Source organism: Tamandua tetradactyla, chromosome 21, assembly GCF_023851605.1.
Source record: "Tamandua tetradactyla isolate mTamTet1 chromosome 21, mTamTet1.pri, whole genome shotgun sequence".
Classification (NCBI taxonomy): Eukaryota; Metazoa; Chordata; class Mammalia; order Pilosa; family Myrmecophagidae; genus Tamandua; species Tamandua tetradactyla.
Window position 1 is genome coordinate 4,729,590 of NC_135347.1, and position 27,393 is coordinate 4,756,982.

Here is a 27,393-nt window from a genome sequence, read left to right on the forward strand (position 1 = left end):
GGTTTCATTGCTTTCAGCTCCAGGTTCCAGTGGCCACCTCTCTGTGCTGCTTCTGTTTGTCTCCAAGTATTTGGGCCCTCTGCCCTTGTCAGCTCTTTTAAGGACCCCAGTAAACTAATTATGACCTGCCATAGGGTCACACCTCCATCTATCAAAAGTTCACACCCACAGCTGTTTGTATCACATTTCTATGGAAACAGCCAAATCAAGAATCCCACCCAAACAAGTCTACCCCCACAAGATTGGATTAGGATTAAAAGAACATGACTTTTCTGGGGTACATAATGATTTCAAATCAGCGCATAGGGTATGTATAGTTCAGTTCACTAAATACTGCCAAATTATTGTCCAGTATTCATACACATTTTCACTTCTCACTACTGGTATATAATTGTTCTTCTTTGTATTAGTTAGGGTTCTCTAGAGAAACAGAATCAACAGGGAACACTTGCAAATATAAAATTTATGAAAGTGTCTCACGTGACCGTAGGAACGCAGAGTCCAAAATCCACAGGGCAGGCTGCGAAGTCGATGAGCCGATGGATGGCCTGGATGAACTCCACGGGAGAGGCTCACCAGCCAAAGCAGGAATGGAATCTGTCTCCTCTGAGTCCTCCTTAAAAGGCTTCCCATGATTGCATTTAGCATCACTAATTGCAGAAGACACTCCCCTTTGGCTGATTACAAATGGAATCAGCTGTGAATGTAGCTGACGTGATCATGACCTAATCCTATGAAATGTCCTCATTGCAACAGACAGGCCAGCGCTTGCCCAATCAGATGAACAGGTACCACAACTTGGCCAAGTTGACACCTGTCCCTAACCATGACATTCTTCACACTTGATTATTATCAAGTGTCTTAATTTTTGCCAGTTTGACAAGTTTGAAATGGTATTCTTTGTCGCTTAAATTTTCTTTTCCTTGATTACTAATGAATTTGAGCATCATTTTAGAAGTTTATTGGCCAGTTGTGTTTCTTCATCTGTGAAATGCCTGTTTATGTCTTCTGTTCATTTTTTCTATTGGGTTTGTGTTATTCGTAATGAATCTTAGGAGTTTTGTGGTGTAAGATACTAAAATCTTCTCCAGTTTTGTGACTAGTCTTTTCACTTTATGTTGTCTTTTAAATATTTACAAGTTATTAAATTTCATGAAAGCTTACTTTTCAATCTTTCATTTGAAGTTTGGACTTTTTTTAGTGTCTTGGTTAAGAATTCTTTCCCTAATCAGAGTCATTAAGGTATTCAGTACCTTTTTTCCAAAACTCTTTCCATTTGGTTTTCACATTTAAATTCTTAATGCACCTGGAGTTGATTTTTTGGGTCTAATCTAAGGTAGGGCTCTAGTCTTTTTTGTATAGATAACATATTGTTCCACATCTTTTATATATATATATTTTTATTAATAAAACAACATATGAACACACAAGCATTCCATACAAGGTGTACAATCAGTGGCTCACAGTATCATCACATAGTTGTGCATTCGTCACTGTGATCATTTTTTTGAACATTTGCATCACTCCAGGAAAAGAAGTAAAAAAGAAAAAAACTCATACATACCATACCCCTCACCCCTCTTCCTGCTCATTGACCATTAGTATTTCCATCTACCCAATTTACTTGTTGCCCTGTTTTTTTTTTTTTTTTAAACATAGGCAGGCATCAGGAATCAAACCTGGGTCTCCAGCATGGCGGGTGAGAATTCTGCCTGCTGAGCCACCGTGGCCCGCCCTGTTTATTTTTTATCTATATTTTTACTCATCTGTCCATACCCTAGTTAAAAGGAACATCACACAGAATTTTCACAGTCACACTGTAAAAGCTATATCATTATACAGTCATCTTCAAGAAACAAGGCTACTGGAACACAGCTCTGCAGTTTCAGGTACTTCCCTCTAGCCATTCCAGTACACCATAAACTAAAAAGGAGAGATAGCTATATAACGTGTAAGAAAACGTCTAGGATATCCTCTTGACTCTGAAATCTCTCAGCCTCTGACACTTTATTTTATCTCATTTCTCTCTTCCCTGTTTTGGTCAAGAAGGTTTTCTCAATCCCTTGAAGTGGGGTCCTGTCTCATTCTGATATTTCTGTCCCACATTGTGAGGGAGGTTTATACCTCTGGGAGTCATGTCCCATATAGAGGGGGAGGGCAGTGAGTTCACTTGCCATTTTGGCTTAGATTTGGAGGCCACATCTGAGTAATAAAAGAGGTTCTCTGGGAGTGACTCTTAGGCCTAATTTTAAGTAGGCTTAGCCTGTCTTTGCAGGAATAAGTTTCATAAGGGTGAGCCCTGAGATCAAGGGCTCAATCTCTTGATTTGGTTAGCCCCAGTCTTCCACATCTTTAAATTAATAACTGCTCCTCTCTCCTCACTGATCTGTAATGTTACCTCTGTCATACGGCTTTCTTGTATCTTGTTTTTGTTTCAGGGTTCTTTGTTTATATCTGCTCTAGTGGCACACTGGCATCATTTCTAAAGCTTTATAAAAAGTAGTGATATCTGGTATTTAAGTCTCCCCACTTTGTTCTTTTCATAAATGTTGTCTTTGCTACTCTTAGCCCTTTTGTCATATCGGTTGCCCACAGAAACCTTGTTGGAATTTTGACTAGAATTGTATCTGATGAATTTGAGGACATTTGATATATTTATTAAGTCTTCCTATCCATGAACATGGTATATCACCCCAAATATTTAGGTCCCTTGTTAATTTCAGTGAAATTTTTGTCATCATCATGGTCTTACACATCATTTGTTAGGTTTATTCTTTCTTTTTTAAATATTTGTACTGACAAGTCTTCACACACATATAGTCCATACCTGGTATACAATCAGTGCCTCACAGTATCATCACATAGTTGTGTATCATCACTGTTATTGTTATTAGAACATTTGCATCCCTCCAGAAAAAGAAATACTTCATTCCTTTTTATAGCTAAGTATCCATTGTGTGAATACACTGTGTGCTTTGTATGTGTATGCTACATTTTGTTGGATCCATTTGTCTGTTGATGGATACTTATTGCTTCCATCTTTCAGCAATTGTTAATGCCACTATGAAAATTGGTTTGCAAATATATCTTTTTGGGTATATACTGTATATTTAGAAGTGGCATTGCCAGGTCATATGAGAATTCTGTGTAACTTTCTGTGGAACTGCCAAACTGTTTTCCTTATTAACTGCACCATTTTACATTCCTACCTATAGTGAATGAGTGTTCCTTTTTCTTCACGTCCTCTCCAACACTTGCTAATTTATCTCATTGTGATTTTGATTTGTATTTCCCTAATGGCTCATGATGTTGAGCCTCTTTTTATATCTGTTGGCCATTTGTATATCTTCTTTGGAGACATGTCTGTTCAAGCCATTGCCTGTGTTTTAATTAGGTTGTTTTAATGTTGTTAAGTTAAAGTATGTCTTTATGTATTCTGGAAATTAAACCTTTATCAGATATATAGTTTCCAAATATTTTCTGCCATTATTTAGATTGTCTTTTACTTTCATAATCAAAACCTTTGCACAAAAGTTTTCATTTTGATGAAGTCCCATTTATCTATTGTTTCTTTAATTAGTCATACTTTGGATGTAAAATCTAAATAAAACATTGCCTAAGACAAGGTTCTGAAGATACTTCCCTTTGTTTTCTTCTACTTTTATACTTTTGATGTTATGTTTAGGTTTTGATCCGTGTTGAGTTGATTTCTTTATGTTTTATGAGGTGTAAGGGTCCACTTTCAAATTTTTGCATATGGATATCCAATTTTAACCAGCTGGTAAGAGAATTTGATTGACATAAAATATTTGATAAGTCCAAAAGAAGAAAAAAAGAGAAGGAACATAAAGTATAGAATAAATAGAAAATAAATGAGATGGAAAGATATAAATTCATACATATTCTAATTGCTTTAAATATAAATGACTAAATACTCCCATTCAAGACCTAGACTGAATAAAAACTGAATTAAAAAAAATAAATTCCAATAGTACACTACTTGCAAGAGACAGTCTTGAATATAAGGATGGAGAATAGTTGAATTTAAAAAGAAGGGAAAAGATGTACTTTATTAATACTAACCAAAAAGAAAAACCATGTAGCTATATTTATATCAGATAAAGCAGATTTTAGGGCAAGAAGCATTCCTGTAGATAACGTATTTTTATAAACCTAAAAGGATCAGTCCAGCTGGAAGATGTAATAGTTCTACATTTGCATGTACCTGGTTTCCTAGCCACAAATTGTATAATGTAATTATCAATAGAGGTAGAAAGGAGAAATAGACAAATCCACAATATTGATTTTTTATTTTTTTCCTTAAGTCTCTTGGGAACTGATAAAGCAAACAAACATAAAACTAGTAAAGATATAGGAGGTTTTGACAATACAATAATTGCTATATATAGAACACTTCATGAGGAAAACCCAGAACACACAGTTTGTAGTGGTCATGAAACATTTACCAAAATTTCTCATATGCTGAATCAAACAACAATTATCAACAAATATCCAAAGATTGTAATTGAGTATTTTCTCTGACACCACAATGAATTAAACTAGAAATCAACAGAATGATAAGAAATATCCCCAAATGTTGAAAATTAAATAATAAGCTTTTAATAACCCATGGCTAAACAGACCACAGCAAAATGAGAACATATTATGAACTTAATAAATAGTGAAAATTAAAACCTATCAACTCATGTGGGTTTTTAGCAAAAGTTGTTTGAGGGAAATTTATAACCTCAAATGCATAAATTAGGGAAGCAGAAGTTCTATCTGTATAGCCTTCCAGAAAATCAGTACAGGAGCAGCAAGTTACAGAAAGTAGAAATAAATGAAAACAAATCAAGATGAGTAAAGATTTTGCAAAATGTACAATAAAATCAAAGCTGAAAATTGAGTAAATTGAATATCATTTATTGGAATGCTATATATTAATGTGAATAATTACATAGGACAAACAAACAAACTGAATCTCATGATGTTGAGTGAAAGAAGTCAGACACAAAAAAATGTATCCTGTACCATTCCATTGATGCAAAGTTTGGGAGCGGCTAAAACTTATTTGTGGTGTTAGAAATTAGTTTGTAAAGAGTGGTGCTTAGTGACCAGGTGGAAACACAAGAGGGGCTTCTTGTGTCCTGATAACGCTGTTTCTTCTGGCTGGTGGTATGTGAGTTGTTTATTTTGTGAGAATTTATGATTTGGCAGTTTTTTCCATTTGTGTGTTCTAATTCAATAAATACGCTTATTTTATTCTTTTTAAAAAGATAATACATACCTGCAACCCAGCTCTCCCATTTTGCAGTCCTGTCATAAGTAAAGAAAATCATCTGTGCCTGAAGAAATAATGTATTGAAATATTCATGAGCTAATTGTGTTGGATAACGAGGTGTTTTATTGAAGTATTGTTTGTAGTACCAAAAAATGTCCGTTATTGAGAGAGTGGTTGATTAAGCCATGAAGGATTCATTCTGTGGAATATTCAAAATATATTTTAAAGAGAAATTTTATCTTTTAACTTGGAAATATTGTTTTTTTTAAAAAGGCAAAATAAGGTATATTATCGATTCAGTTTTTGTTTTAAATATATATGTGCACAGATTTTATTGGAAAGGCAGAGTATTACCCTTAGGTGGGACTGGGTTTAGAGACTGGTGCAAGGAAGGCTATCAATTTTTTCTTTGTACTTCTTTGTATAGTTAACCATTTCTTAGATGCTATTTTTACCACCAGTTCTTTGTAGCAGCTCATTGTCTTGACAAGCAGACTCTCTTGCCTTCAGCTTCTGTTTTCCTGTAAGACAGTACATGGGCATTGTCAAATAGGATTACAATCACAGGTCAGTCATAGGAAATTTATCGATTTCTAATATTAGGGATCTACTTGCTTTTGTTTCTTTCAAGCGTGAACAAGAAAGTCAAATGGCTCGTCTTAAAAAACAGCAAGAAGAATTGGAACAGATGAGACTACGTTACCTGGCTGCTGAGGAAAAAGATACAGTAAAAACTGATCGACAAGAATTGTTGGATATAAGAAATGAATTGAACAGGTATCAGAACTAAAAGACTGTTTTTTTTCTTATGAAAACAAAATTTCTAATAGCACAATCTTTTAATTAGTCATCAGTCTAGCGAAGGTACAACTTCAGGTCTCTCTCAAGCATAAATAGATCATATATAAAATAGCAGATGTACAATAGAAAAATCCATGCCAAATACTGTTATACTCAGTTTTTTACCATGAATGTATATATATCAAATCTATTTAGCTTGATTGTGTCCATTCATAGCATTAGTACTTGAAAATGTACTTTTTCATAATTTTTAGGATTACTGCTGTATTTTAAGATAATTGTATTATATTGAATTTTGAATTCCATAACTTCAAATTTAGTTATTATTACCAGTAATACAATAGGTCTTATTTATTGAGCCTTTACTCTGTGACAGGAGCTATGTTAAATTCCTTAGATGCCTGTCTCTCTCTCTTTTTTATTTAATCTTCAACTCTTTGAGGAAGGTATTATCCCTGTTTTAGAGATGAGGAAACTGAGGGTTAAAGAGAGTCAGTATCCTTTCCAATGTCGCGCAGCTAGTGTACAGTGGCGCCAGAGTTTGAATCTGATTCCAGAGATTGTATTTCTAACCACTATGTTACACTGTGTCCCTTTAGTGCCCCATTGATCTTAATTATTATTTCAACAGTATTTCATGCTTGAAAAGAAAAGTAATCATTAAGCAGCAGCATAAGAACAAATTATAGTCTTATTTGGAGGGTGAAGGGAAGGTTTTTTTTAGCCTGTCTCACAAAGGGACTGGTACATTTTTGTTTCAGCAAAACATACATTTGACAAAGTATCTCTATACTGACAAAGACATCTCTATACAGGAGCTGAAAAAAATGCAGTCACTGTATTAGGTGGGTTCAGAGCTGAATAAAATGACTGTGTTTAGAACATTAATGAATAAATATTAGTTGAAAAAGGTCAAGGTCTCTAGTGCCACGCTACAGGGGCTCACTTCATGCCACTCTTTTGTTTCATTCAACAAATATTTTTTTGGTATGTACTCTGTTACAGACCTTAAAGATTTACAAATTAATGAATTATGTTCTGATCCTTGCCCTCTACAGTTTTGCTTTTTTGTATATTAGCACTTTTGTTTGTTTCAGTTCAGCAAATATATATTGAAGTCCATGCAATTTACTACGCACTGTTTTGGTGGCTTAAATGAAGGTAGCCATTTTACCTATCAGATTTGTAGATCATACAAAACTGAATCATATAATTCATGTCTTAATAAATCAGGATTTAGAGAGAACTGAAACCAATGATATTGAATATATTAGAGAGACAAGCAGAACGCTTGGTTAAAGAAAAATCACACAAGTAATGGCCAAAAGCTGATAAAACCAGTTTATGTGAGGAAGTCCAGGAAGTGGCAACTAATAACAGTGTGACACAGTTACCAAAGAGCCAGTGCAGTTAGGGCATTCACCGAAGTAGTGTCTTGCTGAGCTATTCTCATCACTGTGTAACACACTTAAAGGGAAATCAGCTATCAAGAGAGCTTTCAATGTAATGTGGTTAGGACAGTTAGGAGCTGTATTTCGTGTCATCCTAGAAGAGGTTAAGAGAGTGAGGGATGATTACCTTGGAGAAGAATCTTGGTGAACATATAAGTTAGATGTGTTCAAATATCTGAAAGGCTACCACATAAAAAGAAGTAAGTGGGCAGAATCATAACCAGTTATAGAGAAGTGGAAAGAAATATAGTGAGTTCAGTATAAGAACCTTTGAACAGCAGCTCTACAAAGCAGTTGCTGCTAGTGACAGGAAGCATGTGAGTGTAGATCAGACACAGAACTTGCCAGGGATGTTAGTGAAGTTCCCTTTGACAACTTCAGCTACAAGGTTCTAAGATTCTATTGTGTCATGATTCAAGATTTGTATTTGCATTATAGTAAAGATTTTGTAGGAATAATCTATCAGATATGTAAAAATTACGTTTGTCCTTCATGCATAAATAGATGCTGGACAAAAGGAAAATGGTTGATCCTTCTGGTAAATCATTTGGTATTTGTTGACAAGTAGTTTGCCTGGAGGACCCCACCCCCTCAAGGTAACTGTAGGAATTATGGTAGAAAACAGCTATTGAGAAATCTGCCTTTACCAATCCATGTGAATTGCCCAATATTCAATGGAAAGAAATAGTCCCAGTGTCCCATTTACCACTTGATTTCACACTGGAACCTAAAGCTCAGTACTATCACAATTAGGCTTTTGGAAATCCTTCTTGGACTGTAGACCTCAGCTTTCTGGTGGAATCTTAGGAATCAGCTTTAATCTCAAGAGGGTCATCTGAACAAGCAAAGCTATGTTACTAACAGTCCTGCACCCTTTCTAGGGCCTAGTCCTCCTTGTCTGTCAAAGCAGGACTCACTCCTTATTGATTCTTCCCCCTTCTCCCCTCCCCATGTGCAGATTCAGAGGTAGGGACTTGGTTCTCATTGGCTGGCTTACTCAGTACCATACAGAAGCAGGGCTTAGACTCAACTGCTTTATCTGCCTTATAAAAACAAGAATTATAAAATTATAGCTTAATTGTACTTTCTGCATTAGATTAAATTAAAACATATCCAAACTTAGTGTTCCTGTCACTTAGTAAGTATGTGAAGTAACCGTTTTCCAGGCAGTGTGATCAAGAGTATTCTATTGGAATCACCCAAATCCCAGGGTGGCACCTGTGCTCCTTTCTTTGCCTCCTAAATGAGATCGTCATAAGCATAAGATATTCATACAAAGTCTTAAAATGTTCATTCCCTTTAAACCAGACATTCACATTTATAGAATTGCACTTTGAATGAATAATTAGAGATGATTTGCTCCATAAAAGTAGGGGTTGTCTTCCTCGTTCATTGCAGTACCCCCCAACCTAGAACTGTTTGGCACAAATAAATACTTGCTGAATGCGTTTAGAAAAAAAACTTATTGTTATTGCATAACAAAAGTTTAACAACCTAAACATCAGTAATAAAGGATGGTACATCCAAATGATAGAACATTCTGAAGCCATTAGAAGAATACTTAATGGTGTAGGAGAACATTGACTTATATAAATGAATGAAAAAAGTAATTTACAGCCTTGCAGACACAGTCTCATAAACATTTTTAAAAATGCATCTTTAAAACACGTGCATTTTCCAGATTAAAAGGAAATACAGAAAAATGTTACACAGATTGGTTATCTGGATAAGATTGCAGATGATTTTTAGTTGTTGCTTTATACTTCTCCAAAAGTTCTGTAGCTTTCAAGTACTTTTTATAATTAGATGACAAATAAAACCACCTTTTATAAATGTGCTTACTCAGACTAGCCAAATGGATAGTTGGTCTTTGTTTGTTTTCTCCCTGAAAATATTGCTAAAGACTTATTTTACCACAGAATCAGTTTGTTTTAAAATAATGTTAAGAAAACCAAAACAGTATTTGTTGCGTGCTGCAGTGGCATTTGTTCTTGACTTTTCAGGTTAAGGCAACAAGAACAGAAACAGCCCCAGGACTCCAGAGAGATTGCAAGTGGAAGAATGGGGGGCCCGCATGGCAGTGCGCTGGAGGAAGGTTTGGATGACTACCTGACTCGCCTGATAGAAGAAAGGGACACTTTGATGAGAACGGGTGTGTATAATCATGAAGATCGAATAATAACTGAACTCGACCGGCAGATTAGAGAAGTTTTGGCAAAAAACAATGCCAGTAATTAATAACATTTGGAAAGTCTTTACAGTGATGTCAGGTCCAAATTTTAATTCCATTGTAAAATTCTTAAAAGAGGGGCTGGGGGGTGGGGTAGGGATGGATTTTTAAAAATGTTTTCATTTTTTTATATGCACAATTTTGTATGTTATTGTATAGTATTTATTTGATTTTATTTACTTAATGCTACCTCTCCCACACTGATTTTATTTGTAATTGCTTTTTATATACTCAATTTAAATGACTTTTCAGTGTTCCTCATAATTTATAATTTGATGGCTAACTTTTAAACAGCTTTTTACTAAACTTATTCTAGGAAAAATGCAGTAATTTCCAGTTATATAATTTTTCATGTTGAGCCAGAAAAGTATATGCTGCACTTTAAAAATGCTGTGTCCTGTTCCATTTGAATGTAAATATCTTAAAAGTTGAAACCAATTGTAAATGTAACCAGTTTTACTTAATTCATTTCAGACAACCTGTCTTCTTTTCCCTTTAACTTGTAACATTTGCAAGTGACAAATTGGAAAACAAGAAAGCATGATCAATGAATGCAGAGAAGCCATATGACATTTTGGGTGACAAATTAGTCATTTATTTAAATAAAGTTAGTATAGATTAAGTTTTTTTCAAAGCTTTTGAGTTTTCAAATTTTCAATATACTCTTGACTTTTAAGAATATGAAGTAATAGTCTAATTTGGCCTTCTCTCTCAGTCTTGTGCTCAATATTGCATTGTGTTCTTTCATTGGAATTAGAGGTTTTTTTCCTGTTTTTTATGCCTCCCCTCCAGCATTAATAAAATTAGTCATCTGAAACCCTCTCTAATGTAGTATGGAAACAGACGCATCACATAAAGGCTTTAGCTGAAAAAAAGAGTGAAAATCTTTTTTTTTCCCTCTCTCTAAATTTAATTAATCCTTTTCAAAAGTATGTGAGATTAAATTATTGGATTTATGTAATGCTACATCTCTATAAACTTTAAGAGTTCTTTTACATCATATTCTTCAGAGCCAAAATTTGTCCTCAAAGCAATACTTGCTACCTCCTTTCACAGTGTACTGAAAGGTTTATTAGCAAATTCACAGACCAAATTTTATAAAATATATGTAGTTTTAAAATTCTGATTCCCAGATGTACTACATTTAAGTGTATACTTTTGGAAGTATATACTATTTACTTTAACTTCCATAAAAGCAGAATAGGATATTCAGTAATATTAAATTAATTTTTAAATATTTCCACAGGCATATTTTTTACTTGGGAAATTAAAGTCTCTACATGTGTTATATGTTTATTTTCCTTATTAACAAAAGATTAATTTACTGAAAACAGCCCAACAGTAAATAACAGAGAAATTACTGAATGAGAGGATAATGAATCTGTGAATCATAGTAGGAATTTGAAATATTAATTATGGTTAGACATTTTTTCTCATTGGTTTTGTGCCACATGACTGGAACAGAAATTTTTTTTTGGAAAGTCTCGGGTAAAATATTTTGACTGTTAATCCTTGATTGCATTGTTTGTTACATGTGACTGTTTTCAAACACTAGAGGGGGCCTTAAATTTAAAGAAACAAAAAGGACTTTTCTAAAATGAATGTGTGGTTTATTTTGCCTTCAGTAAAGCTGTCTATTGGCTATGTAATTTAACAAATAAAATCTTAACCGTATGCATCTTTGAGTTCTTGAGCTATCTATTACTTTTGCTTCTAAATGAAAACAAAAACAAAACACTGCACTTTCTGTTTCAAGTCACTTTGTCTTTGTATTTTTGTTTTTTCTCACATGCTTACATTGCAGGTACTTTTATATGTCTTAATATTGGGAGAGTCTTAAATTTTAGGACTCCTTTGTAGTCCTTCAGCAACAGCCACTGAATTTGTTAATGGCTTAACATATTTACAGGGATTGCTTTACTAAACTATTGTTGATGCCTGAGAGTTAGAATACAATTACAAGTAGAAGAGTGAGTGAGTGAATAAGTTTCTTAATGACTATATATAACAACAGAACTTCCATCTGATATTTTAGTGTAAAAGGAAATTTACTTTTAAAATTTGTGATTATTTGTCATGGAGAAAGCTTGTTTCTATGTCTAAGACCAGCACATATGGCATAGGAGTGGTGTATCATCTCTGCCAGGTATATGTCAGCCATTTCTATCTGGATTTGAGTTCCTATGGAAGTTAGAGTCCGATTTAGGGATGTATCAGAGGCTCTACACAAACTTGCGGAGAGTAAATCTAGTCTGACCAGATTATTTTCTCCTCCACTTGCTGCACTGTCTAGATGCTACCCAGCATGAACCTGAGTTTACAGACTACCCTGTACATTTTGCTTATTCATAGCCACCTCAGAATGGACTGACCTGATTCTTACAGTCTATGGAAAGAGCCCTCTGTTTACTATGTATGGACTTTTAAAATATACCATTGTTTCTAGTTTGACTGAATATCTAACTTGATTCTTCTATTAAGAAATAATTCACATACTATAAATTCACCTTTTTAAAGTGTACAATTCAGTGCTTTTTTATATATTCACAAGGTTGTATCATCATCACTATCTGATTCTGGAATATTTTCATTGCCCCCAAAAGAAACCTCGTACCCATTAGCAGTACACTCTCCTTTCCCCAGCCCCTAACAACAACTAATCTACTCCATCTATGGATTTGCTTATGCTGTAAATTTCATATAAATATAATCCCAAATTTTATATTTTAAAATAGAAAATATTAGAAGACCTAAAATATAATTTTTCTTTGATCAGTTTTTATGATATCAGATGTTGAATTGAATGATACAGTGATCCAGAAGGCTATAAGGGTATAATCTGTCAGTCAAATAGTAAGAACATAGCTCAACCTTTCTATTGCCTATCACCTTATTAAAGCAGTGACCACAAATATTTAATAGTAGATAACATTCTGGTACAGAATTTCTGAGCAATCCTATAGTGCTAGAAATGGGGATTATTAACACACGTCATATATGTCATTGAGATCTTACCAAAATAGCACTTCCCACATGTTTTTTAGAGGTTGAGGGTGATGGGACGTCATCCAGTCAACCAGATATGAGGTCTGTGAAGGCAGGGAAGATATTTTAGTTTCCTGGGCTGCTCAAATAAATGCTATGCAGTGGATTGACTTATACAGTGGGAATTTATTAGCGCACGGTTTTGAGACTAAGGAAAACAATGAGACGAAGGAAGACCATGGGATTCTATGACAGAATGAATGCATTTTGCATATAGAAAGAACACATCTTTTGAGGGTCCAGAGGATAGAGTGTGGTGGTTTAGAGCTATGTAGCCCAGAAAGACACGTTTCTAATCTATTCCTGTTGGTATCAAGCCACTGAAGGTAGGGCCTTTTGATGGGGTTACTTCAGTTAAGGTGTGGCCCTTCACTCATCAAGACAATGCTTTCTTCCTGAAGACTGGTGTTCTGGTGCTGGCTGCCAGTGCTCCTCGGTCCTAGGCGCCAGTCACCTGACGGTGAACATGATGGCCTCTCCTAGCCTCCTCCCTTCTCTTCTGAGTTCCACTGACCTTCAGCTCTTGCGTCCCATGGCTTTCTCTGTCTGAATTTCATTCTTCTAAAGGACTCCAGTAATAGTATTAAGACCCAATCTGACTGAATTGGGCCACACCTTAACTGAAGTAACCCCATCAAAAGGCCCTACCTTCAGTGGCTTGATACCAACAGGAATAGATTAGGAACATGTCTTTCTGGGCTACACAGCTCTAAACCACCACACTCCATCCTCTGGACCCCCAAAAGATGTGTTCCTTCTACATGCAAAATGCATTCATTCCATCATAGCATCCCAAAAGCCTTAAATCATTTCAGTAACGATGGCTAAGTAGAAAATCTTATCAAAATTGGTTATGGATGTGGTCTGTCGTAGGGCACAATTTCCCTTTTCTGTGGACCTGTAAAACCTAGAAAGCAAGTTATCTGCTTTCAGTATACAATACAGGGATAGACATAGGATAGACATTCCCATTCCAAAAGGGAGAAATTAGAAGGAAAATGGGTCATGGGTCCCAAACAATTCCAAAAAAGCAGGGAAAAATCCATTAGATTTCAGGATCTGAGAGTCATCTATGGATTGAGGTTTGCCCTCTGGGCCTGATGGAGCAGCAACCCTACCGCATCCCAGGGCTTGCACAGCAGCCATGCGTCCCCAAACACTGTGGTAAAGGCTTCACCCTCTCCGAGCATTCTGGTGGCAGCACTCTCCCTAAACAATTGAGTGGATGGCCTGCCCTCTCTAAGCACCCAAGCAGACCCCCTTTTCCACATACAAGGGTGTACACAGTCTCTTGGTCCAAAGAGATCTCTTCAGTTCAGGCCTCAATTTCCATGGTTCTGCCCTTGAAGTCATTCGTTCCTCAATTTGTTCCTTCTCTGTCCCCGTAAGTCCAGGTTGGCTGTGATTCCACTCATGACACATTTTGCAAAAATCTTGACTTTGCATGAAGGTCAAAGGGGTGCAAACCATCAGACTATAAAACTTTTCACAGTCCTTCCTGCATAGCTGCATTTCTAATCCTTACTTCCACTGAAATGGCTAGCTGTATTCTTGTTCAGTGAAACCCTCACATGGAGCTCTATTCTCCAGGGCTTTCTAGAAGCTCTAGGAGGTCCCTCTATCAGCCACTTCTGGCCCTAGTCTCAGAGCACAGTATCTGGATAGGCTCAGAATTTTCCAAACCATCCGTTTCTGGTTTCTCTGTACTTAAAAGTTCAGTTTTTAGTTTATCCCTTTCCCCCCTCACATTTTACTAATAGCTGCAAGGAGGAACCAAGCTGCACTTTCCATACTTAGCTTGGAAATGTTCCCAGCTAAGTATATATGTTCATCACTTTCAAATTCTACCTTCCATCCAACACCAGAACTCTATTTCACCAAATTCTCTGCCATTTCAAAACGAGGATCACCTTTCCTCCAGTTTCCAATAACAGGTGCATTATTTTCTTCTGAAGTCTCATTGGGAGTACTTTTAGCATCCATAGTTCTACATCAGTCTGGTCAAACCAATCTAGGATTTTTCTATCAAGCACCTCAGTTCTTCTAGCCCCTACCCATTCTCCAGTTACAAAGCTGTTTCCACATTTTTTGTATTTACAGTAGCAGCATCCTACTCTCCTAGTACCAAAATCTGTTTTCGTTTTCTTGGCTGCTCAAGTAAATATCATGCAACAGATTGATTTAAATAATGGGAATTTATTAGCTGACTGTCTTGAGGCTGGGCAGAAGTTCAAATTAAGGTATCATCAAGGTGCTTTCGTCTCAAAGACTGGTATTCTGGAACTGGCTGCCAGTGTTTCCTTGGTCCTGGGCTCCTCTCTCACGTGGCAATGAACATGACAGCCTCTCCTGGCTCTTTCTTCTTTTCAGTGTTCCATTGATCCTCAGCTCTTACATCCTGTGGCTTTCTCACTTTCTGTCTGAATTTCATTATGCTTATATAGGATTCCAGTAAGAGCCATCTTGATTGAATTAAGTCACATCTTATCTGAAGTAGCCTCATCGACAGGTCCTACTTACAATGGGTTCACACCACAGAAATGGATTAAGTTTAAAAACATGTTTTTCTGGAGTGATAGCTCCAAACCAGCTCAGACAGTCTATCTTATTTTCTATTATATGCCAGTACTAAAATAGTGGCTGCCATATTGACATGCAGATAATATTTTATGAATTCATAAAGAAAGAAATGAAGAAAGATCTATATGTTTGCCCTTTAAAATAGACACAAAATATTATAACAGAGGTGCTGAGGAGATAAGTTCCCTTGGCCTCAATGACAGGTTGTATGAACTTGTGGTTTGACTGCCTAGGCCCTATAAAGTTGAAGGTCTTTGTTTGTTGGGTTGTTTTTGCTTTCAAAACTTTGCTTCATGATCACAAAGTTAAAAACAAAAAACGAAAGCACCCAAAACCGTCTAGAGTTTAATTCAATCAAAGCACAGACTAGGAAACTAGTCTCTGTTATGTCACAAGTTGAAGTAATCAATTTTTCAATTTTTGGGGTGTGATACAGTAAGTTAGCATCTGGTGGTGTCCCTAACGTAGTGTGCTGTGAGAGATCTTCCCATAATTTCTAGGCCCACATTAAAAAAACAAAAATTGCCTCAAATTTGCCTAACCAGTGTTTTCATAGTGAAACCTTTTTGCAGTTGAGTCACCTGGCAAGCCATTCCTGAAGGTACTATCTTCTCATTCCTTGATTGTAGGAATGGGCCAAAGATATTTCATTGTATGCTTGTAGCACCTTTATTTATTTACATTTATTTTTTATCATGAAAAAAGAAAAACATATATACAAAACAGCAATAAATTTCAAAGCACACTGCAACAATTAGTTATAGAACAAATTTCAGAGTTTGGTATGGGTTACAGTTCCACAATTTTAGGTTTTTCCTTCTAGCTGCTCCAAGACGGAGAAGACTAAAAGAAATAGCCATATAATATTCAGCAGTAATACTCAGTTGTTAAATCTTACCTTCTTTATTGTAACTCCACCCTCTCCTTTGATCTTTTCCCCACTCTTGAGGGGTTTTTGAGCTATGCCCATTATAATATTTTGTAGCAACTTTAACATCCTAAAATTAATGAAAAGTAATTGCTACTTTTTGTTATTGAGTTCTAAAGAATTGAAGGATCCTTGAGACTTAGAATTGTAACACCTTCATGGTTTATGAAATAAGTATTTTAAAAATACCTTTAGTCTTAGTATCTTAAAGAAAGAATATTAAATTAAACACTTTAATTTAGCAGACAGTCCAGACCGTGGGCTTAAATTGGAGAGAGAACTTTTTTATAAACAGGCCACTAGTTCCCTAAATTAAGCTTAGTGTTTCCTTTGGTTGGTGTGGTCCCACTGTTGCTTGGTGGTCTTATTAACCGATACAGTGATTTATGTGGGAATATTGAATAAAGTCTGGTTGAGAAATTTTTTAATATCTCATGACTTGATAATTTAAATCCATCTTTGACATTTATGTTTTGGCAATTGTAACATCATCCTTGGAGTCCAGACTTCTCAGCATGCACATTTTCTGCTATCTGTTCTGGAGTAGAGTCATTATGTCTCTTCCTATCTAAAAGGCCCTCTGCCTCCATGACTCAGGACACAAAGATGTTAAGTCATTTATCTTGATGTAAATTGGAAAATACAAATAGACTTGTTTTAAGTACCTATATTTTTCAATAAAATCAAAAGGACAAGATCTCTCACTGCTTTTGTTATATAACCTCTACTTGGCATCAAATTAGAATCCACTATTGTTAGGAATGTAACTGTAGAAAGGCTGTTATATGCTTAAATCTCATTTTATTTGCTTCTCTGGGGATTGTCATGGTGTTTTCATTAGCAATGTTTTTACAGATGTAGGCTCTTCAGATATGAAATTGCTGAAGTAGAGATTCAGGCATTTAGCTTTCAGATTGAAGTGGGTTGGAAATCTGTTTAGAAAGATTAGTTTATAGATAAATTCACTGACTGATACATTAATGTACAATAATCCCTAGAGGCTTTTAAAGATGTAGTCATTATATTATTAAAGTTTCTAAGAATGTCAAAGCTGTCATTCATAATAGGAAAGAACTAAAATAGGACCATTTATAATTTCTTTTTGGAAACACTTCATCCACAAATTCATAGACAAATATTTTTCCTTTTCCAAATAATGTATCTCATAGTTGGACAGCACAGCTCTTTTCCTGATTAACGTGCTAACTAGTCAAAAGCAAGTAGACATGGTGCTTGAGTGCTGAATTTTCTTCCAATATTTTAGATTAAAACTTGGCTACAGCAAACTAAATATTACTACAAAAACCTACTTTGACATTATTGTAAATTTTATTGACTGCCAACCCAATGCATTCTTTGCCTAGATTTGCAACATATTACTCAATTCTTCAGCAAATTCTCATAGAAGAGAATAAATAGATCAAGCAGGATTAAAAATATTATTAAAGCTCTGGTTTAATTTCTATGAGTTCTTCCTGTAATCTGCCAAAATGAGAAGGATTTAGTTAAAACTCCCATCCATTTCTTGAGAAAAATGTTAAATTTCAAGCAAGAATATTATTTTGTTGCTTGAGCTCAATTCAGATTGTGAACAAAATGCCACATTCTGAAGATGGTATATCAAATCAAGTATGGTGGCATCAATATTCAGCACATACCTTCAGTCATCCACGTTAGATGGAATAAGATAGTAGGGCACACTGCTGTTTCCATCTGATTGCTGCCTCAAAGAAGGAAATTTCAATTCCTGACTTAGCTTCATTGTTGGCAGATGAGATTAATGGTCTTTTCTCGGTCTCTGGCAGAAGTTTATTTAGTTAACTAACTGAAATTGGTAAAATTTGCACAAAGAAAATAAAGTCTACAAGTTATATAAATAGTTTTCAGGAGGAATTTAGCCCACAAACTTTATTTCTCTGTGCCAGTAAAAATTGCATTTTTCAGCCCACACTTGCCCTACCACCTCTACCCCTATCATCAGTTCTCACCTTTCTCCCTATCTACCTAGAATACGCGTATATAAGAATTTACCAGGAGCAAATGACACCCAGAATTTGTCTCATAAAGATTCTTTTGAAACCCTACCTCCACTCACCTCCCCCCACCGCCCCCACAAAGCCTACAACCCCATTTTCCATTGGTCTACATTTTCTTTTAGTTTCTAATATCTTTAAGGTTGTCACATATTGTTTATGTTGGTTCTGCTATTGTTATTTTTGCCTGTTGTACGTTGCTTGGACCTCAGTGTCATTGTTCACATCTGTCTGAACATTTCTATGAACCCAGCGGTACAAATGCTCTGGAGAAGCAATAGTTTTATATTCACAGTAAATAATTTAATGGTGGCATCTGTGTCTGTACATATTTAGTATAATTTCCAAATGGTATGCCCTTTCTATCAAGTAAAAGGGAATAATGAGTCCATCCCAAGCTACACTGTTGAATGCAGAATCTCTGCTTAATATACTCATATCAAGAAATTCAGACTGATCCAACTGTAAGTTCCTTCCATCATTATCCCACACCCTTAATCCATTCCCACACACATTCACATGATATCTGTCTGTAAAAGTAGGAAAAATCATGCAGCTCTTGGAGTATGGCACACCTCCTCACAAGTCAGACTAGTTATAGGTCTGGAAGTAAACAAGTGTACTAGGGATGGGTCAGAAGAGTAATTTGCAGTGTCTTTACAATCTACCTACCTTAGAGAATCAGAACTTCGTCCGGCGAAACAGGGTTCATCTCTTGCAATGTAGCAGTAAGGGGTATTTCCTCAGGGGAGGCAGTTCAAAGCTTATAAAACACAGTAGTGTTAATTTCTTCACAGGGAGGTGGGGGTAGCTGATTCCTCAGGCCAGCATGGAGTTTGAGATGGGTGACTCATTCCTAAAGCAGACAGTTATTTTATTTGGCAAAGAAGATGGCAGGATCTCCTTATGTTTACATATATATCCTTTCAGTTCTCTTTCTCTGGAGAACTGTAATACAGAATTTGATACCAAGAGTGGTTCTTTGACAAAGAAAATGGCAGAATCTAGGTGTTCAATGTCCCCAATTGTTTTGGTTTGTTAATGCTGCTGGAATGTAGTATTCCAGAAATGGAATGGCTTTTAAAAAGGAAATTTATTGTTACAAGTTTACAGTTCTAAGGCCATAACTGTGTCCAAACTAAGGTATTCAGAGAAAGATACCTTGACTCAAGAAAGGTCAATATCTGTCACGTTTGAAGTCATGTGACTGGCATCTGTTGGCTCTTGTTCCCAGTTCTGTTACTTCCAGTCAGTGTTAATAGTTTCTTCTCTAAGCATTTGTGGGTCTTCACTTAGCTCCTCTGGGACACAACTGTGGGTTCTGGGCAGTTTAGCACCTCATGGGGAGGCACATGCCAATGTCTGCTGGGCTCTGCATCTCCAAATGTCCATGTCTAGGTATCTGCTCTTTCTGGTGGCACTCCAAGCATCTCTAAATGTCTACATCTCTGTTGCCTCTGAAGCAACTATTCTCTGAGTGCCTGTATCTGAGGCATCTCCAAAATGTTTCCTCTTTTAAAAACGGATTCCAGTAAACTAATCAAGACCCATCTTGAATGGGCGGAGTCATGTCTCCATCTAATCAAAAGGCCAAACCCACTATTGGGTGTGTCACATCTCCAAAAATACTCCATAAAAGTTTCCACCCTACAATATTGAGTCAGGATTAAAAGAAACATGACTGTCCCCACAAGATCAGATTAGGAAAATGACATGGCTTTTCTGGGGGTACGTAACAACTTCAAACTGGCACCCAACATTAGCATTATCAGCACATATGACCCCATTCTAATTTTTAGGATATCATTCCTTCCATATCAATACCCTCACTTTAAGACCAGATACCTTGCAAGGTTGGGAATTCAATTTACACTGTAATTCAACCACTCACAAGATGAGAGTCTGGGTCTGCTTTTCAGAAACCTCAAATATGTGGCTAAAAGAAATAAAAATGTCTTTCAGGGCACATATATGAACATTCCTGTACTTCATGTAGCCAGTGCGCTGGGATTTTGAAGCCTTGAGTTCATCCCTTTCTTGAATAGTTGCATCCAGAATATTTAGGAACAACCAGCCAACATCATTATATATTTTTACTCCACAAAACTCTTAATTTATCAATACCCTTTCACCGGAAGCCTTGTGTCTCATAAGCATTTGAATAACAGTAACCAATGATGAGATTTTGTGTATCTCTATTGCCAATTCATGGAACTATTAGTACACTCTTGAATATCAGAAATAGTCTTTAGTACCTTTTAATATCAGATTAGAGAAAGCATTCCAAAAAACCTTGAACCAACTCGGAACTACTGAGTTTCTGTTTCTGTTTCTCAAGAACTACTCCTGTTATCAAAGTCTGTATTGGCAAGCCCTCTTCTGTGCAAGCACAGTCTCACCCCGCCCCTCCCAAGCCCTGCCTCCCAGTCCTTGAGCCCTGCAAGCAATCACCAGTGCATAAAGGCTGTGGGTGCTTACCTCCATACCCAGGCTACACCCACCCCAGCCCATACAGTTGTACAGACCCACCACCCACCCCCAAGCTCTGTGCACAGGTACATCAGTTTATGGCACTCCCAGATCTGCACATAAGCACGGCCCCCAGTCATGACCCTTAGCTCTGGGAAAGTGCTGACCTGTGCAGTTGGGCCACATCCTCCCGGAGCCCATGCAGGCTTAATGCTGATCCACTGCCTTAGCCCAGTGCATGCACACAAAGGGCCCCATGCCCTGGATCAGCGCACACCAGGACCCCATCTCCCAGACCCATGCACCTACAGCCACATCCTTCCCCACTTCTGGGCACCCACACTCACAAAAAACAGTGTAGCTTCCCCAACCTGCCCCTGTACCCACGCTGCAATGCATCACTGCACTATTGTGCCCTGCCCCACACCCTGCACCCTGCTTCACATCCATCCAGCAAATACAAGGCTTTAGACTCCTGAAGGAAATCCATTTCCAAAGTAAACCAATCAAGATATTTACACGCCATGAAGATAGCAGAAGATCACTGAACATATCATGATGCAGGCAGAGATAGCTCAGCCTAACGACCAAATTAAAACACCAGAGGAGACACAGATGTTGGAACAACTAATCAAAGATATCAATATAACTCTACTAAACAAAATAAGTGGGATGGCTAATGACAGGAGATCAAAAAGACACTAGAAGGGCATAAAGAGGAATTTGAAACAATGATTAGAAAAACAGCAGATATATAGAGATTAAAGATTCTGTAGACCAAACAAAATCAGTACTTGGATTTTCCAAAAAATCATAACTGACAGGATATATGTATGTAAATACAATGAGGTATACTGTAGGAATTGGCTCACACAACTGGGGGGACTGAATTCTGTAGAGCTGCAAGTTGTAAACTTGATGAAAGATGATGATGAATTCCCGAGAGGAAGCTTCCTGTCTAAAACAAAGATAGAAATTCTTCTTTTTTGCTGCTGAAATCCTCAGTTCTCCCTTTAAGCCTTCCACTGATTGGATGAGACTTCTCTCATTGCTGAAGACAGAATTTGCTTTGTAAATGTAATCAGCCATAGATGCAATCAACTGACTAATGATTTAAATCCATGTTAATACCCTCACAGTAACAATCAGGCCAGTGCTTACTTTATGAAACAGCTGGACACCAGAACCTAGCCAAGCTGACACATGAAATTAACCACCACGATATGTAATTATGCTTTTTACATTTTTTAACAGGATCTAAAATACAAATGCACAAAACATAGTGACATAAATCTGTGGTTTTAGATACACAATGTGTAATGATATCATTTGTGACAAGAATAACAAAAAGGTGGGGAGGTGGAGGGGTATAGCATATCATTTGTGTATGCTATGGAAGTTAAGTTGGTGCTAAAATAAATGAGATTAAAGGGACTCAAAATTAGACACTACTAAATTTCAAATAAATATGAAAGTAGGTAGTAATAGAGGAGTTGAGGGACAAGAAAGGTATAAGATTTAAAGGACCAAATAACAAAATGGCAGAAGAAAATCCTACATTATCAGTAGTTATTTTAAATGTAAATGGATTAAATTCCCCAGGCAAAGGCAAAGTTCATCTGAATGGGTAAATTTGGAAAGACCCTTGGCAATGTCTTCTGGGTTTCTCTCCTAGTTTCTGGGTTCAAACAGCTTTCCCAGGGGCAGTTCCTTTCTGTATCTCCAAAGGTCTGAGTCTGGGCTAGCATGTTGACTCCTTCTTTTGAGCCTCATTCATTGCAGAAGACACACCCTTTAGCTGACTGCAGATGTAATCAGCCATAGATGAATTTCCCATACTGATGATTTAAGTCCACCAGTAACAAAACAACTGGGTACCATCACCTGGCCAAGTTGACACCTGACCCTAACTGCTGCAAACAAGTAGGCTGAAAGTGAAAGGATGGAAAAATGTTCTATGTAAATAGTAAACAAAGGATCCCTAGACTAACTATACTACTATCAGATAAGAGATTTTAAATAAAAAACTGTTACAAAGACAATGAAGGACACCATATACTGATAAATATGTCAATTCAACAAAAAGATATTACAACTATATGTGTGTATATATATATTTGTGTTTTTTTTGCAGGGGCTGGGGTCACCGCCAGTGTGTGGATGGGGGAGGGGCTGCCCAGGTGACAGGGCAGGTGGGGGCCTAGGGTCTGGGGCCCAGAGGAGGCCAGTGGGTACAGGGGTCCACACACAGCTCCGGGTTAGGACTGGCCAGGTCACTGTGGGTCGGGGATGCTGGTGCGCAGGATGTGGTGGGCCCAAGGGGGATGCCTCCCCCCCCCACTCCTTTGGGTGTCCTGCAAGTCCTGTTCTCGGGGTGCTCCTGCCCCTTTGGAGGTGATGTGATACACTCTAAGCATCCTCCAAACCCATTTTATTTGCAAAATCCATACAGGTTAATACTTAAAGGGCCAAAAGTCTTGGGAACAAACAAGAATAGAAAGATGGCAGGGCGGAGCACTGAGCTGGGGGCACCCTGAGGGGAGGATGAGGACAACCGTGTGGGCCCCCCTGGAGGGTGGACATGGGGGGCTGGGGTTGGGCACGGGGGGTGAGTAGGCACCAGGTGAGCACAGGTGGGAGAAATATATACATATGCACTAGGAGGAGAACCACAAAACATATGAAGCAAATGCTGATAGATTTGAACAGAGTAATAGATAGTTCTACATAATAGTAAGAAATTTCAATGCATTATTTTCTATAATGGATAGAACATCTAGACAGATGATCAAAAAGGAAATAGAAGACTTGAACAATACTGTAAACCAAATAGACTTGACAGACAGATATACAACATTTGACCCAGCAACAGCAGAATACACATTCTTGAGTGCACATCAATCACCCTCCAGGATAGACCATGCATTAGTTCACAAAACAGGTCTCAATATATTAAAAAATATTGGAATCATAAAAGGTATCCTCCTAATCACAATGAAATGAATCTCAAAATCAATAACAGAGGAAGGACTGGAAAATTTGCTTTTTAAATTGAGATATATTATTGTGCTGGCATGAAAGGATGTATGTCCCCTAGAAAAGCCACGTTTTAATCTAAATCCCATTTCATAAAGGCAGAATAATTCCTATTCAACATGTATGTTTGAAACTATAATTAGATCATCTCCCTGGAGATGTGATTTGATCAAGATGTGATTTAATCTAGTTAAGCTAGATTAGGTAGAGGCATGTCTCCACCTATTTGGGTGGGTCTTGATTAATTTCTAAAGTCCTATAAAAGAGGAAACATTTTGGAGAATGAGAGATGCAGAGATTGCAGAGCAGAATGACATAGCCATGAGAAGCAGAGTCCACCAGCCAGTGACCTTTGGAGACGAAGAAGAAAAATGCCTCCTGGGGTGCTTCATGAAACAGGAAGCCAGGAGAGAAAGCTAGCAGATGATGCTGTGTTCGCCATGTGCCCTTCCAGATGAGAGAGGAAACCTGACTGTGTTCGCCATGTGCCCTTCCACTTCAGAAAGAAACCCTGAACTTCATTGGCCTTCTTGAACCAAGGCACCTTTCCCTAGATGCCTTAGATTGAACATTTCTATAGACTTGTTTTAATTGGGACATTTTCTTGACCTTAGAATTGTAAACTAGCAACTCATTAAATTCGCCTTTTTAAAAGTCATTCTGTTTTCTGGTATATTGCATTCTGGCAGCTAGCAAACTAGTACAATTATACATTTGCAAACCATATAATCATCCAAGTGTGCAATCAGTGGTTCACAGTATCATCATATAGTTGTGTATTCATCATCACAGTTGATTTTTGAACATTTTCATTACTCAAAAAAAAAGTAAAAAAACCTTAAACATCCCATCCCCTCATCCCCCCTATTGTTTATTTGAGCAATGCACTCTTCAACAACCAATGGATCAAAAAAGAAATCACAAGGGAAATCAGGAAATATCTTGACATGAATGAAAAGGAAAACAGCATACCACATTTATGGGATGCAGCAAAGGCAGTGCTGAGAAGGAAATTTATAACTCCAAATACACATACCAAAAAAGAAAAACATCTCAAATCAGAGAACTAACAACACAAGGGAAAAAAAAAAAACCAAAAAGCAAAAAACAAGAGCAAACTAAATCCAAAGCAAACAGAAGGAAGAAAATGAAGATTAGAGCAGAGATAAATGAAATAGAGAATAAAAAACAATAGAATCAGTGAAACCAAAAGTTGGTTCTTTGAAAAGATTAATCAAATCAACAAACCTTTATTTTGACAAAGAAAAAACAGAGAGGATACAATTAAATCATAAGCGAAATGGGTGCATTACTACCAACTCTACAGAAATAGAAAGGATTTTAAGAGGATACATTAAAATTTATGAACAACTATACACCAAATTAGACAACCTAGATGAAATGGACAAATTCCTAGAAACATACATTACCGTCTTCACTGATTTAAGAGGAGATCAAAAGATCAATATCAAGAAATTGAGTGACTAATAAAAAACCTCTCAACAAAGAAAAGCCCAGGAAAAGATGACTTTCCTTGTGAATTTTACCAAATGTTTCAAGAATTAACACCAATCCAGGTCAAATTCTTCTAAAAAAATGAAGAGGCAGGAAGACTACCCAAATCATTCTATGAAGACAACATCACCCTAATATCAAAGCCAGGTAAAGACACCACAGGAAAAGAAAATTGCAGATGAATATCCCTTATGAATATAGATGCAAAAATCCTCTACAAAATAGTAGTGAATCAAGTTCAACAGCACATTAAAAGAATTATACCCACTGGTCAAGTGAGAATATTCTTAGAATTCAATTAGAAAATCAATTAGTTATATACCACATTAACAAAGCAAAGTAGAAAAAGGATCATCTCAATTGATGCAGAATCCAGTACTCCTTCTTGATAACAAAAACTCAGAAAAGCAGGAATAGAAAAAAAGCTCCTCAATATGATAAAGGGCATATATGAAAAACTCACCACTAACATCATACTCAATGGTGAATGATTGAGAGCTTTCCACCTATGATTGGGAACAAGACATGGATGCCACTACCACCACTGTTATTCAACGTTGTACTCGATGTTATAGCCAGAGCAATTAGTTAAGAAAAAGAAATAAAATCTATCTAAATTGGAAAGGAAGAAGTAAAACATTCCCTATGTGCAGATGACATGATCATTCATATAAAAAATCCTGGAAAATTCCACACAAAACTACCAGAGCTAACAGACAAATTCAGCAAGATCAACATGCAAAAATCAGTGATGTTTCTATATACTTGTAATGAACAATCTGACAAGAAAATCAAGAAAAAAATATTCCATTTACAATAGAAACTAAAGGAATCAAACATCCAGGAATAAATTTAACCAAGGATGTAAATAACTTGCACGTGAAAAATAAAAAATACTGCTGGGTGAAATTAAGGAAGACCTAAATAAATGGAAGCACTTTCCATGTTCATGAACTGGATGACTAAAGATTATTAAGAAGTCAATTCTACTCAAAGCAATGTACAGATTCAATGCAATCCCTATTACAATTTTTTTTTGCATGTGCTGTATGGTGGGGTCATGTTTCATTACTTTTCCCTGTGAGTATCCCATTATTCCAGCACCATTTGTTGAATTTTTGTTTGTTTTGCTTGTTTGTTTATTTAGGAAGTGCATGGAGTGGTAATAGAACCTGGGTCTCCCACATGGCAGGCATGAAATCTATCGCTGAACTACCTTTGCAACCCTCCAATTAAAATTTGAACAGCCTTCTCCAGAAAAATGAAAAAGCTAGTCATCCTATTTATATGGAAGGTCAAGGGATGTCAAATAGCCAAAACAATCTTGAAAAAGAAAAACAAAGTTGAAGAATCACACTACCCAGTTTAAAAACTTATGACAAAGCTACCATAATCAAAACAGCACAGAACTGGCACAAGGACAGACATATAGACCCATTTAATTGAACAAAGAGTTCAGAAATGAACCCTCACATCTGACTGTGCAGAGCTGTGAGGAGCTTGATAGAGAAAGCCTAGAATGCTTTGAACAGACTATTGGTAGGAAGGTGGACTTTAAAGAGACCTCCAATGTGGCTTTACACAAAAATGATGAATGTACCATTGCAGTCTGGAAGGAAGGCAATCCTTGTTTGAAAGTAGCAGAGAATTTGGCAAAATTAAATGCTGGTATAGTATAGAAAGTAGAATTTGAGAGTGATGAATTTGGATAATTAGCTGAAGAGATTTTCCTAAATAAATTTAGAATATGCAGCCTGGCTTCTCCCTGCAGCTTATAGTAAAATGTGACAGGAAAGAGATAAGCTGACAACTCTGAACTCTTGGGTACAAAGAAGCAGGAAACTGATGGTCTGGAAAATTCTGGGATTCCAGAAAGGAGATTCCAGGGAAGAGTGACCCATGTGAAGATTTAACCAAACATGGTGACAATCAGTCATTTCAGAAAAAGTCAGAACTGGAGATGGAGTCATCCAAAAAGAATTTGTAAAAAGCCATATTGTCTGATGGTTATGATCCCTGCATAC

At 36.8% G+C, this 27,393-nt stretch overlaps 1 protein-coding gene across 6 annotated transcripts in view; it reads left to right on the forward strand.

Annotated features, from left to right (window-relative positions):
• CEP120 (centrosomal protein 120) overlaps positions 1 to 27,393 on the forward strand; it is a 119,593-nt gene that overhangs the window by 84,237 nt on the left and 7,963 nt on the right. For 4 of the 6 annotated variants that reach the window (XM_077138806.1, XM_077138809.1, XM_077138803.1 and 1 more), the window contains 2 exons: positions 5,913 to 6,058; positions 9,537 to 11,439. In XM_077138806.1, the coding sequence (XP_076994921.1) occupies positions 5,913 to 6,058; positions 9,537 to 9,771 (381 nt within the window). In that variant the 3' untranslated portion in view covers positions 9,772 to 11,439. Of the gene's footprint in view, positions 1 to 5,912; positions 6,059 to 9,536; positions 11,440 to 27,393 lie in introns of those variants that run through there. The other 2 variants (XM_077138805.1, XM_077138804.1) reach the window with 2 other exon arrangements.